At 57.6% G+C, this 11,374-nt stretch overlaps 1 protein-coding gene across 1 annotated transcript in view; it reads left to right on the plus strand.

Moving 5' to 3' along the window:
- Positions 1-911: 911 nt before the first annotated feature.
- Positions 912-11,374, plus strand: part of LOC144612431 (E3 SUMO-protein ligase PIAS3-like) — a 29,173-nt gene continuing 18,710 nt past the window's right edge. The window contains exon 1 of the mRNA XM_078432055.1: positions 912-1,001. Coding sequence (XP_078288181.1) covers positions 978-1,001 — 24 coding nt within the window. The 5' untranslated portion in view covers positions 912-977. The remainder of the gene's footprint in view (positions 1,002-11,374) is intronic.

An 11,374-nucleotide genomic window follows, 5' to 3' on the forward strand; every position in this document is an offset into this window, starting at 1 on the left:
CGAAGGTATTTATTCACAAGCAGCATCTCGGGAGAGAAGGAATGGGCGACGTTTCGGGTCGACACCCTTCTTCAGACTGAAGTGCAGTACGCAAAAGGAGCCATTTTGGCAAGACCCGCCATTTTAGTAGGCAGCCCCGCCATTTTAGTAGGCAAAAACCCGCCATTTTAGTAGGCAGCCCCGCCATTTTAGTAGGCAAAACCCGCCGTTCGCTATGCCTCTCGCAGTGTAATCAGCGTTGTGGTGAAACAGTGTGTGTGTGTGATGATACCATTAAATTGCAGAATATATCTCATCGTATCAATTCACAGGTTTTTGTTATTTTTCTTTTTAAATGTTGCTGCCAGTTTCGCCTACTAAAATGGCGCCGTGACGCGCTGCGGATTTTTGGGGTCGAGTGGTCTGTCTTGCTCCTCTAGTAGTATAAGGAAATAACTGCAGATGCTGGTACAAATCGAAGGTATTTATTCACAAAATGCTGGAGTAACTCAGCGGGTCAGGCAGCATCTCGGGAGAGAAGGAATGGGTGACATTTCGGGCCGAGACCCTTCTTCAGCCTGAAGTGTCGTACGCAAAAGGAGCCATTTTAGTAGGCAACACCGCCATTTTAGTAGGCAAGACCCGCCATTTTAGTAGGCAAAACCCGCCGTTCGCTATGCCTCTCGCAGTGTAATCAGCGCTGTGGTGGAACAGTGTGTGTGTGTGATGATGATACCATTAAAATGCATAATATATCTCATCGTATCAATTCACAGGTTTTTGTTATTTTTCTTTTAAAATGTTTCTGCCAGTTTCTGCCTACTGAAATGGCGCCGTGACGCACTACGTTGAGTGGTCTGTCTTGCTCCTCTGGTATTGTTGCACGTGATCACGGCGTTGCGTGGTGACGCGGGTGAGTGTGCGCGCGCGTACGGGGCGCGCGGGTGGGCGGTTGGGCCGGACCGGGCGAGGAGGTCGCGTCGCGGAGATGTCCGGAGATGGCGGATGGCTCGCAGCTGAAGGTTCGCACTGTCGGCGGCCGGGGGGGGGAGGGGGAGGAGGAAGGGAGAGGGGGAGGGAGGGAGAAGGAGAAAAGCTTGGTGGAACGAAGTCGGATCTCAGCCCACCTCCCTCCCTCCCTCAGGCTAAGTGAAGCCACACACAGGCCCGGAGGGAGGGGAGGAGGAGTAGGAGGAAGGGTTGGAGGGATGGAGGGGAGAGGGAGAAGGGGAGAGGGGAAAAGCTTGGTAGAAAGAGGCCTGATCTCAGGGAGGGGGGTGGGGAGAGAGGGGGGGGGGAGGAGGAGAGGGAGAAGGAGAAAAGCTTGGTAGAAAGAAGCCTGATCTCAGCCCACCTCCCTCCCTCAGGCTAAGTGAAGCCCGGAGGGAGGGAAGGAGGAGAGAGAGAAGGAGTAGGAGGAGAGGGGAGGAGGGGGAGAGGGAGAAGGGGAGGGACGGAGGAGGGGAGAGGGAGGGACGGAGGAGGGGAGAGGGAGGGACGGAGGGGGAGAGGGAGAAGGGGAGGGACGGAGGAGGAGAGGGGAGGAGTAGGAGGAAGGGTGGGAGGGACGGAGTAGGGGAGAGGGAGAGGGAGGGACGGAGGAGGGGAGAGGGAGGGACGGAGGAGGGGAGAGGGAGGGACGGAGGAGGGGAGAGGGAGGGACGGAGGAGGGGAGAGGGAGGGACGGAGGAGGGGAGAGGGAGGGACGGAGGAGGGGAGAGGGAGGGACGGAGGAGGGGAGAGGGAGGGACGGAGGAGGGGAGAGGGAGGGACGGAGGAGGGGAGAGGGAGGGACGGAGGAGGGGAGAGGGAGGGACGGAGGAGGGGAGAGGGAGGGACGGAGGAGGGGAGAGGGAGGGACGGAGGAGGGGAGAGGGAGGGACGGAGGAGGGGAGAGGGAGGGACGGAGGAGGGGAGAGGGAGGGACGGAGGAGGGGAGAGGGAGGGACGGAGGAGGGGAGAGGGAGGGACGGAGGAGGGGAGAGGGAGGGACGGAGGAGGGGAGAGGGAGGGAGGAGGGGAGGAGTAGGTGGGAGAGAGGGAGGGGGAGAAGGAGGGAGGGAGAGGGGGAAAAGCTTGGTAGAAAGAGGCCTGATCTCAGGGAAGGGGACGGGGAGAGGGGGGGGGGGGGGGAAGAGAGGGAGAAGGAGAAAAGCTTGGTGGAAAGAAGCCTGATCTCAGCCACCTCCCTCAGCTGAGTGAAGCCACACACAGGCCCGAAGGGAGGGAAGGAGGAGGAGTGGGAGGAGGACGGGGAGAGACGGAGAAGGGGAGGGAAGAGAGGAGGGGAGGAGTAGAAGGAGGGGACGGGGACGGGGAGAGAGGGGGGGAGGAGAGGGAGAAGGAGAAAAGCTTGGTCGAAAAAAGCCTGATCTCAGCCCACCTCCCTCCCTCAGCCTGAGTGAAGCCACACACAGGCCCAGAGGGAGGGAAGGAGGAGGAGAGGAGAGGGAGGGACGGAGGAGGAGAGGGGGAGGGAGGGAGGGATGGAAGGAGAGGGAGAAGGAGAAAAGCTTGGTGGAAAGAAGCCTGATCTCAGCACACCTCCCTCCCTCAGCTGAGTGAAGCCACACACAGGCCCGGAGAGAGGGAAGAAGGAGAGAGGGGAGCAGTAAGAGGAAGGGTGGGAGGGACGGAGGGGGAGAGGGAGAAGGGGAGGAGTAGGAGGAAGGGTCGGAGGAGGAGTGGGGAGAGGGAGGGAGAAAAGCTTGGTGGAAAGAAGCCTGATCTCAGCCCACCTCCCTCAGCTTGAGTGAAGCCACACAGGCCCGGAGGGAGGGAAGGAGGAGGAGTGGGAGGGTGACGGGGAGAGACGGAAGGGGGAGGAGGAGTAGGGGAGGGAGGAGAGGAGAGGGAGGGACGGAGGAGGAGTGGAAGGAGGGGGTGGGGACGGGGAGAGAAGGGGGAGGAGAGGGAGAAGGAGAAAAGCTTGGTAGAAAGAAGCCTGATCTCAGCCCAACTCCCTCCCTCCCTCAGCCTGAGTGAAGCCACACACAGGCCCGGAGGGAGTGAAGGAGGAGGAGTGGAGGGAGAGGAGAGGGAGGGAGGGATGGGGATAGGGGAGGAGAGGGAGAAGGGTAGGGAGAGGGACGGAGGGGGAGAAGGAGAGGGAGAAGGAGAGGGAGAGGGGAGGAGTAGGAGGAAGGGTGGGGAGAGGGAGGGACGGAGGAGGGAGGGAGAAGGAGAAAAGCTTGGTGGAAAGAAGCCGGATCTCAGCCCACCTCCCTCCCTCAGGCTAAGTGAAGCCCGGAGGGAGGGAAGGAGGAGAGAGGGGAGGAGTAGGAGGACGGGATGGAGGGGGAGAGGGAGAAGGGGAGGGACGGAGGAGGAGAGGGAGGAGTAGGTGGGAGAGAGGGAGGGGGAGAAGGAGGGAGAGGGGAAAAGCTTGGTAGAAAGAGGCCTGATCTCAGGGAGGGGGGCGGGGAGAGAGGGGGGGGGGAGGAGAGGAGAAGGAGAAAAGCTTGGTAGAAAGAAGCCTGATCTCAGCCCACCTCCCTCCCTCAGGTTAAGTGAAGCCCGGAGGGAGGGAAGGAGGAGAGAGGGAAGGAGTAGGAGGAGAGGGGAGGAGTAGGTGGGAGAGAGGGAGGGGGAGAAGGAGGGAGGGAGAGGGGAAAAGCTTGGTAGAAAGAGGCCTGATCTCAGGGAGGGGGATGGGGAGAGAGGGGAGGGAGAGGGAGAAGGAGAAAAGCTTGGTGGAAAGAAGCCTGATCTCAGCCCAACTCCCTCCCTCAGCCTGAGTGAAGCCACACACAGGCCCGGAGGGTGGGAAGGAGGAGGAGGGGGAGGGGGACGGGGAGAGACGGAGGGGGGGGGGGGAGAAGGGGAGGGAGGAGAGGAGAGGGAGGGACGGAGGAGGAGGAGAGGGGAGGAGTAGAAGGAGGGGGGGGAGGAGAAGGAGAAAAGCTTGGTAGAAAGAAGCCTGATCTCAGCCCAACTCCCTCCCTCCCTCAGCCTGAGTGAAGCCACACACAGTCCCGTAGGGAGTGAAGGAGGAGGAGTGGAGGGAGAGGAGAGGAAGGGGAGGGAGGGATAGAGGAGGAGAGGGGAGGAGTAGGAGGAAGGGTGGGAGGGGAGGCAAGGAGGGGGGAGAGGGAGAAGGAGTAAAGCTTGGTGGAAAGAAGCCTGATCTCAGCCCACCCACCACCCTCCCTCAGCTGAGTGAAGCCACACACAGGCCCAGAGGGAGGGGAGGAGTGGGAGGGACGGAGAAGAGAGGGAGAGGAGAGGAAGGGTGGGACGAGGGACGGAGGAGGAGAGGGGGAGGGAGGGAGGGATGGAAGGAGAGGGAGAAGGAGAAAAGCTTGGTGGAAAGAAGCCTGATCTCAGCACACCTCCCTCAGCTGAGTGAAGCCACACACAGGCCCGGAGAGAGGGAAGAAGGAGAGAGGGGAGGAGTAGGAGGAAGGGACGGAGGAGGAGTGGGGAGAGGGAGGGAGAAAAGCTTGGTGGAAAGAAGCCTGATCTCAGCCCACCTCCCTCAGCTTGAGTGAAGCCACACACAGGCCCAGAGGGAGTGAAGGAGGAGGAGTGGGAGGAGGGAGGGTGACGGGGAGAGACGGAGGGAGAGGGGGAGGGAGGAGAGGAGAGGGAGGGACGGAGGAGGAGGAGAGGGGAGGAATAGAAGGAGGGGGGACGGGAGGAGAGGGAGAAGGAGAAAAGCTTGGTAGAAAGAAGCCTGATCTCAGCCCAACTCCCTCCCTCAGCCTGAGTGAAGCCACACACAGGCCCAGAGGGAGAGGAGAGGGAGGGGAGGGAAGGAGGGGGAGAGGGGAGGAGTAGGAGAGGGAGAAGGGGAGGGAGAAGGGGAGGGACGGAGGGGGAGAGGGAGAGGGGAGGAGTAGGAGGAAGGGTGGGACGAGGGAGAGGGGGAGTAGGAGGAAGGGTGGGAGGGACGGAGGAGGGAAGGAGAGGGAGAAGGAGAAAAGCTTGGTGGAAAGAAGCCTGATCTCAGCCCACCTCCCTCCCTCAGGCTAAGTGAAGCCCGGAAGGAGGAGAGAGGGGAGGAGTAGGAGGAAGGGATGGAGGGGGAGAGGGAGCGGGGAAGAGGGAGGGACGGAGGAGGAGAGGGGAAGAGTAGGTGGGGGAGAGGGAGGGGGAGAAGGAGAAAGGCTTGGTAGAAAGAAGCCTGATCTCAGCCTCCCTCCCTCCCTCAGCCTGAGTGAAGCCACACACAGGCCCGGAGGGAGGGAAGGAGGAGGAGAGGGAGGGACAGAGAGGGAGAAGGGGAGGGAGGAGAGGAGGGACGGAGGAGTAGGAGGAAGGGTGGGACGAGGGACGGAGGGGGAGGGAGGGAGGGATGGAAGGAGAGGGAGAAGGGGAGGAGAGGAGATGGAGGGACGGAGAGGGGAGGAGTAGGAAGAAGGGTGGGACGAGGGACGGAGGAGGAGAGGGGGAGGGAGGGAGGGAGGGATGGAAGGAGAGGGAGAAGGAGAAAAGCTTGGTGGAAAGAAGCCTGATCTCAGCCCACCTCCCTCCCTCAGCTGAGTGAAGCCACACACAGGCCCGGAGAGAGGGAAGGAGGAGAGAGGGGAGGAGTAGGAGGAAGGGTGGGAGCGACGGAGGGGAGAGGGAGAGGGAGAAGGGGAGGGAGAAGGGGAGGAGTAGGAGGAAGGGACGGAGGGAGAGAGGGAGGGAGAAAAGCTTGGTAGAAAGAAGCCTGATCTCAGCCTCCCTCCCTCCCTCAGCTGAGTGAAGCCACACACAGGCCCGGAGGGAGGGAAGGAGTAGTAGAGGGAGGGGAGGGGGAGGAGAGAGGGAGGAGTAGGAGGAAAGGTGGGGAGGAGAAGGGAGGGATGGAGGAGGAGAGGGAGGGGAGAGAGAGGAGGAGTGGGAGGAAGGGTTGGAGGGATGGAGGGGGAGATGGAGAAAAGCTTGGTAGAAAAAAGCCTGATCTCAGCCCGCCCACCTCCCTCCCTCCCTCCCTCCCTCCCTCAGCTGAGTGAAGCCACACACAGGCCCGGTGGGAGGGAAGGAGGAGGAGAGAGGGAGGGGAGAGGGGAGGAGTAGGAGGAAGGGTGGGAGTGACGGAGGGAGGGGGAGGGAGGGAGGGAGAGAAGGAGAAAAGCTTGGTAGAAAGAAGCCTGATCTCAGCCTCCCTCCCTCCCTCCCTCAGCTGAGTGAAGCCACACACAGGCCCGGAGAGAGGTAAGGAGGAGGAGAGAGGGGAGTGGGAGTGGGGGGGGGAGGGGGGGGAGAGGAATGGAGAGAGGGGAGGGGGAGGGAGGGAGGGAGGGAGGGAGGGAGGGGGGAGGAATGGAGGAGAGAGAGGGGAGGGGGAGGGAGGGACGGAGGGGGGGGGGGGGTTGTTTTGATTCGGCGCGGTCGAAAAGCTTGGTAGAAAGAAGCCTGATCTCAGTCCCTCCCTCAGCTGAGTGAAGCCACAGGCCCGGAGAGCGGGAGGGAGGGACGGAGGGGGGGAGAGGGAGGCGAAGGAGAGAGAGAGGAAGGAGGTGGGAGGGGGAGGGAGGAAGGGAGGGGAGGAGGAAGGTGAGGGAGGCGGAGGAGGTGGGAGCGAGGGAGGGAGGGGAGGAAGTAGAAATGGAGGGGGGAGAAGGAGGAGGGAGGTGAAGGAGAGAGAGGAGGGAGGGGAGGAGAGGAGGAAGGGGAGGGGGAGGAGGAAGGGGAGGGGGAGGAGGAAGGTAAGGGAGGGAGAGGGAGGGGAGGGAGGGAGGGGGAGAGAGGGTGGGAAGGGGGGTTGTTTTGATTCGGCGCGGTCGAAAAGCTTGGCAGAAAGAAGCCTGATCTCAGTCCCTCCCTCCCTCAGCTGAGTGAAGCCACATGCCCGGAGGGAGGGGGAGAGAGGAGGTGAAGGTGGAAGGAGGAGGGTGAGCGAGTGGGAGGAGTAGGAGGGAGGGGATGAGAAGTAGGAAGGCATGGGAGGGAGGAGGAGGGGAAGGGAGGGAGGAGGAAGAGGGAGAGAGCGAAGGAGGGAGAGGAAGGAGGAGGGTGTGGGAGGGAGGAGGAGGGGGGAGAGGGAAGGAAGTAGAAATAGAGGAGGAGGAGGGGGGAGGGAAGGAAGGAAAGAGGGATAGTGGAAGGAAGGTGGATAAGGAGGGAGGATGGTATGGCATAAGGAGGAAAGGGGGAGGGAGGTGGGTGGGAAGAGAGGAAGGAGGGATGGTAGGGAGAAAGGATGATGGAAGGGAGGAGGGAGGAAGGATTGTGGGAGGGAGAGAAGGGAGGGATGGTGAAATTAAGAGAGGGAGGGGGAGGAAGGAGGGAGAGAGAGGGACGATTTGAGGAAGGACCTGAGGAGACGATAGGATCGAAGACGAGTGTCTGCCTCGGGTCGGTGTGGGGGCAGGTTGCAAGTGAAGGTGAGGGACTGGAGAGTTTGAGGAGTGAGGGGTGATGGAAGGGATGAGTGGTGAGGGAGTGGGGTGTGGTGGTGGTGGGCAGAAGAGGGAGGGGTCAGGGAAAAGACAGGGGATGGGGTGTTGAGGGGGAAAATGGTGCGTGCGAAAGGATGGAGGGGTGCTCCATGAGGGTGTGAGAGGGTGAGGGGTGGAGTGAGGGATATCGGAGAGAGGGGTGTGTTAACAGGGTGTGAGGGAGAGGAGGGTAGGGTGTTGGGGAGAGGGGTGGGACGGAAGGGGTGTTGCAGGGAAACGATGCATGAGCGGGCCAGATGGATAAGAAGTGCAAGATGTGGGGGGGGTGAGAAATGGGGTGTCATGAGGAGAGGGGCATGAAGGGTGGAATGTTAGGGAGAGGTGTGTGAGGGGTGCGGTGTTTTGGGGTGAGGGAGAGGTGGGTGCCAGGGGTGTGAGGGAGGGAGGGAGGCGGGGAAAAGATGCCTGAGAAGCGGCAGATGGATGAGAGGTGGAAGATGTCAGGGGGAGAGTTGTGTGGGGGTGGGGGGAGACGGGTGGGAGATGAGTTATCGGGGGAGAGGTGAGTGTGGGATCTGGTGTCGGGAGAGATAGGAGGGGATAATAGATGAGGGCACGAGGTTTTAGTTTAGAGATACAGCTTAGAGGAAACAGGCCCTTCGGCCCACCGAGTCTGCGCCGACCAGCGATCCCCGCACACTATCCTACACGCACGAGGGACAATTTACACATACAACAAGCCATTTAACCTACACACCTGCACGTCTTTGGAGTGTGGGAGGAAACCGGAGAATACCCACGCCTGTCACGGGGAAAGTGTGCAAACTCCGTACAAACAGCGCCCGCGGTCAGGATCGAACCAGGGTTTCTGGCGCTGCTAGGCAGCAACTCCACCGCTGCGCCACCGCACTGCTCGTTGTAGATCCCGGCAGCGTTCTGGCAAACCACCACTACACCCCCTCCAAACCCCCCACATCCTTCATAGAAACTTCATAGAAATAGGTGCAGGAGGAGGCCCTTTGAGCCAGCACCGCCATTCATTGTGATCATGGCTGATCATCCACAATCAGTAACCTGTGCCTGCCTTCTCCCCATATCCCTTGATTCCACTAACCCCTAGAGCTCTATCTAACTCTCTTTTAAATTCATCCAGTGAATAGGCGTCCACTGCCTTCTGTGGCAAAGAATTCCACAAATTCACAACTCTCTGGGTGAAAAAGGTTTCTTCTCACCGTAGTTTTAAATGGCCTCCCCTTTATTATTAGACTGTGTCCCCTGGTTCTGGACTCCCCCAACATTGGGAACATTTTTCCTGCATCTAGCTTGTCCAGTCTTTTCATAATTTTGTACATCTCTATAAGATCCCCTCTCATCCTTCTAAACTCCAGTGAATACAAGCCCAGTCTTTCCAGTCTTTCCTCATATGACAGTCCCTCCATCCCAGGGATTAACCTCGTGAACCTATGCTGCACTGCCTCAATAGCAAGGGCGACCTTCCTCAAATTAGGAGAACAAAACTGCACACAATACTCCAGATGTGGTCTCACCAGGGCCCTGTACAACTGCAGAAGGACACTTCTGTAAAGGGGTGGCAAGGTGACGCAGTGGTAGAGATTTGGCGGAAAGGTAGTGTGCTGAGTCCACTGTTGTTCTTTATTTCTATTGCCAATTTGGATGACAATATAGGCGGCAGGTTTAGTAAGTGTGTGGTAGCTGTATAGTGACCGATAAGCTTATCTAAAATCACGAGATTTTAATTAACTGGGCTGAGAAATAATAGACAAAGTTTAATTCAGATGAATGTGTGGTGTTGTATTTTTAGTAAAGGATCCCAGGGTAAGACTTGTGGTGTAGATGTAGGAACAAGGAACTGCAGACACTGGCTTACGCGAAAGGACACAAAATGCTGGAGTAACTCAGCAGGCCAGGCAGCTTTTCGGCAGAATATGGATATAGGTTCTATCGAAATTATACCTATCCGCGTTTTCCAGAGAAGCTGTCTGATCCGCTGAGTTGCTCCAGTACTTTGTGTTCTGTCTTGTACAGTAAATGGTAGGACCTTGAGTGGTGTAGAACAGAGAACTAGGGGTTAGATATGTAATTCCATGAAAGTGGCGATACAGGTAGACGATACCCACACTCCAAAGATATAAAGGTTTGCAGGTTAATTAGCTTTGATAAAAATTGTAAATTGTCCCTAGTGTGTAGGATAGTGCAAGTGTGCGGGGATCGCTGGTCGGCGTGGACTTAGGCCGAAGGGCCTGTTTCCGCGCAGTATCTCTAAACTAAGCTGTACAAGGCATTGGTAAGGCTACATTTGGGGTACCATGTACATTTCTGTCTGCCCTGCTAGAGGAAGGAAGTAATGAAACTGGAATGAGTCCAGGAGATATTTAGGACAATTTTTACACAGTGTGGTGGGTGCTTGGAATGTGCTGCCAGGCGTGCTGCTGAAGGCAGACGATCGTGGCTTTTAAGAGGCTTTTAGACGGGCACATTTTGCATACTCTGTGTGTGATGTGCAGAATAGAGCATTTCACTGTGACACGTCACGTGTGACAAGGAATCAATCAAAGATAGACACGAAAAGCTGGAGTAACTCAGCGGGTCAAACAGCATCTCTGGAGAAAGAAAAAGGTGACGGTTTGGGTTGAGACCCTTCTTCGGTGGCGTAGTGGTAGAGTTGCAGAGACCCCGGGTTCCATCCCGACTACGGCTGCTGTCTACGGGGTTTGTACGTTCTCCCAGTGACCTACTCAGATCTTCGATTTCCTCCCACACTCCACAGAAATACATGTTTGTCGGTTAATTGGCTTGGTAAAAGTGTAAAATTGTCCCAAGTGTGTGTAGGATAGTGCTAGTGTGCGGGGATCACTGGTCGGCGCAGATTTGGTGGGCAGAAGGGCCTGTTTCCGCGCTGTACCTCTAACCCCATTCTCCTGCCTTCTCCCCCGTAACCCCTGACACCTGTTCTAATCAATCATGCTGTACTAAGATTGGCACAAATGCTGGAGTAACTCAGCGGGACAGGCATCCTCTCTGGAGAGAAGGAATGGGTGATGTTTCGGGTCAGTCTGAAGAAAGGTCTCAACCCGAAACGTCGCCCATTCCTTCTCTCCAGCGATGCTGCCTGTCCCGCTGAGCTACTCTAGCATTTTGTGTCTCTGCCTCACTCAACGGCCTCAGGCCAATATAGATTGGATCGGTGGGAGTGGGGAGGAGAAACTGGTCTCTATGACAGACTGGACTATATCCGCAACTCTGCAACCTCTTGTCATCTTTGGCAGAGCTGTTGCCAAACCACGCAGCGATGCATCCCAATAGAATGCTTTCGACGGTGCATCTGTAGAAGTTGGTAAGAACCTCCAACATGTCCTTGGAATGAACAGTCACCTTCTGCTCGACAACAATTATTGTGCTCAGTTTTGGTCACCCTGTTGTCGGAAAGATGTTCACAAGAAGCTGGAGCAACTCAGCGGGCCAGGCAGCATCTCTGGAGGAAAAGAATAGGTAACCGTCACCGATTCCTTTTCTCCAGTGATGCCGTCTGACCCGCAGAGTTTAGTTTAGAGATACAACGCGGAAACAGGCCCTTTCAGTGCCAACCAGCGATCCCCGCACATTAGCACTATCCTACACTATCCTACACCCACTAGGGACAATTTTTACATTTACCAAGCCAATTAACCTACATACCTGTACATCAACCTGTACGCCGGAGACTCAGGTTCGCGCTGTCTACAGAGTTTGTACGTTCTCCCCGTGACCTGAGTGGGTTTTCTCTGAGATCTTCGGGTTCCTCCCACACTCCAAAGACGTACAGGTATGTAGGTTAATTGACTGGGTAACATGTAAAAATTGTCCCTAGTGTGCGTGGGATAGTGTTAATGTGCGGGGATCGCTGGGCGGCGCGGACTCGATGGGTCGAAGGGCCTGTTTCCGCGCTGTATCTCTAAATCTAAAAAAATCTAAATCTGGAGTTGGAGGAAACCGAAGATCTCTGAGAAAACCCGGGCAGGTCATGGGGAGAACGTACAAACTCCGTACAGACAGTGCCCGTAGTC

This window comes from Rhinoraja longicauda, chromosome 44 (genome assembly GCF_053455715.1).
Source record: "Rhinoraja longicauda isolate Sanriku21f chromosome 44, sRhiLon1.1, whole genome shotgun sequence".
Taxonomy (NCBI): domain Eukaryota; kingdom Metazoa; phylum Chordata; class Chondrichthyes; order Rajiformes; family Arhynchobatidae; genus Rhinoraja; species Rhinoraja longicauda.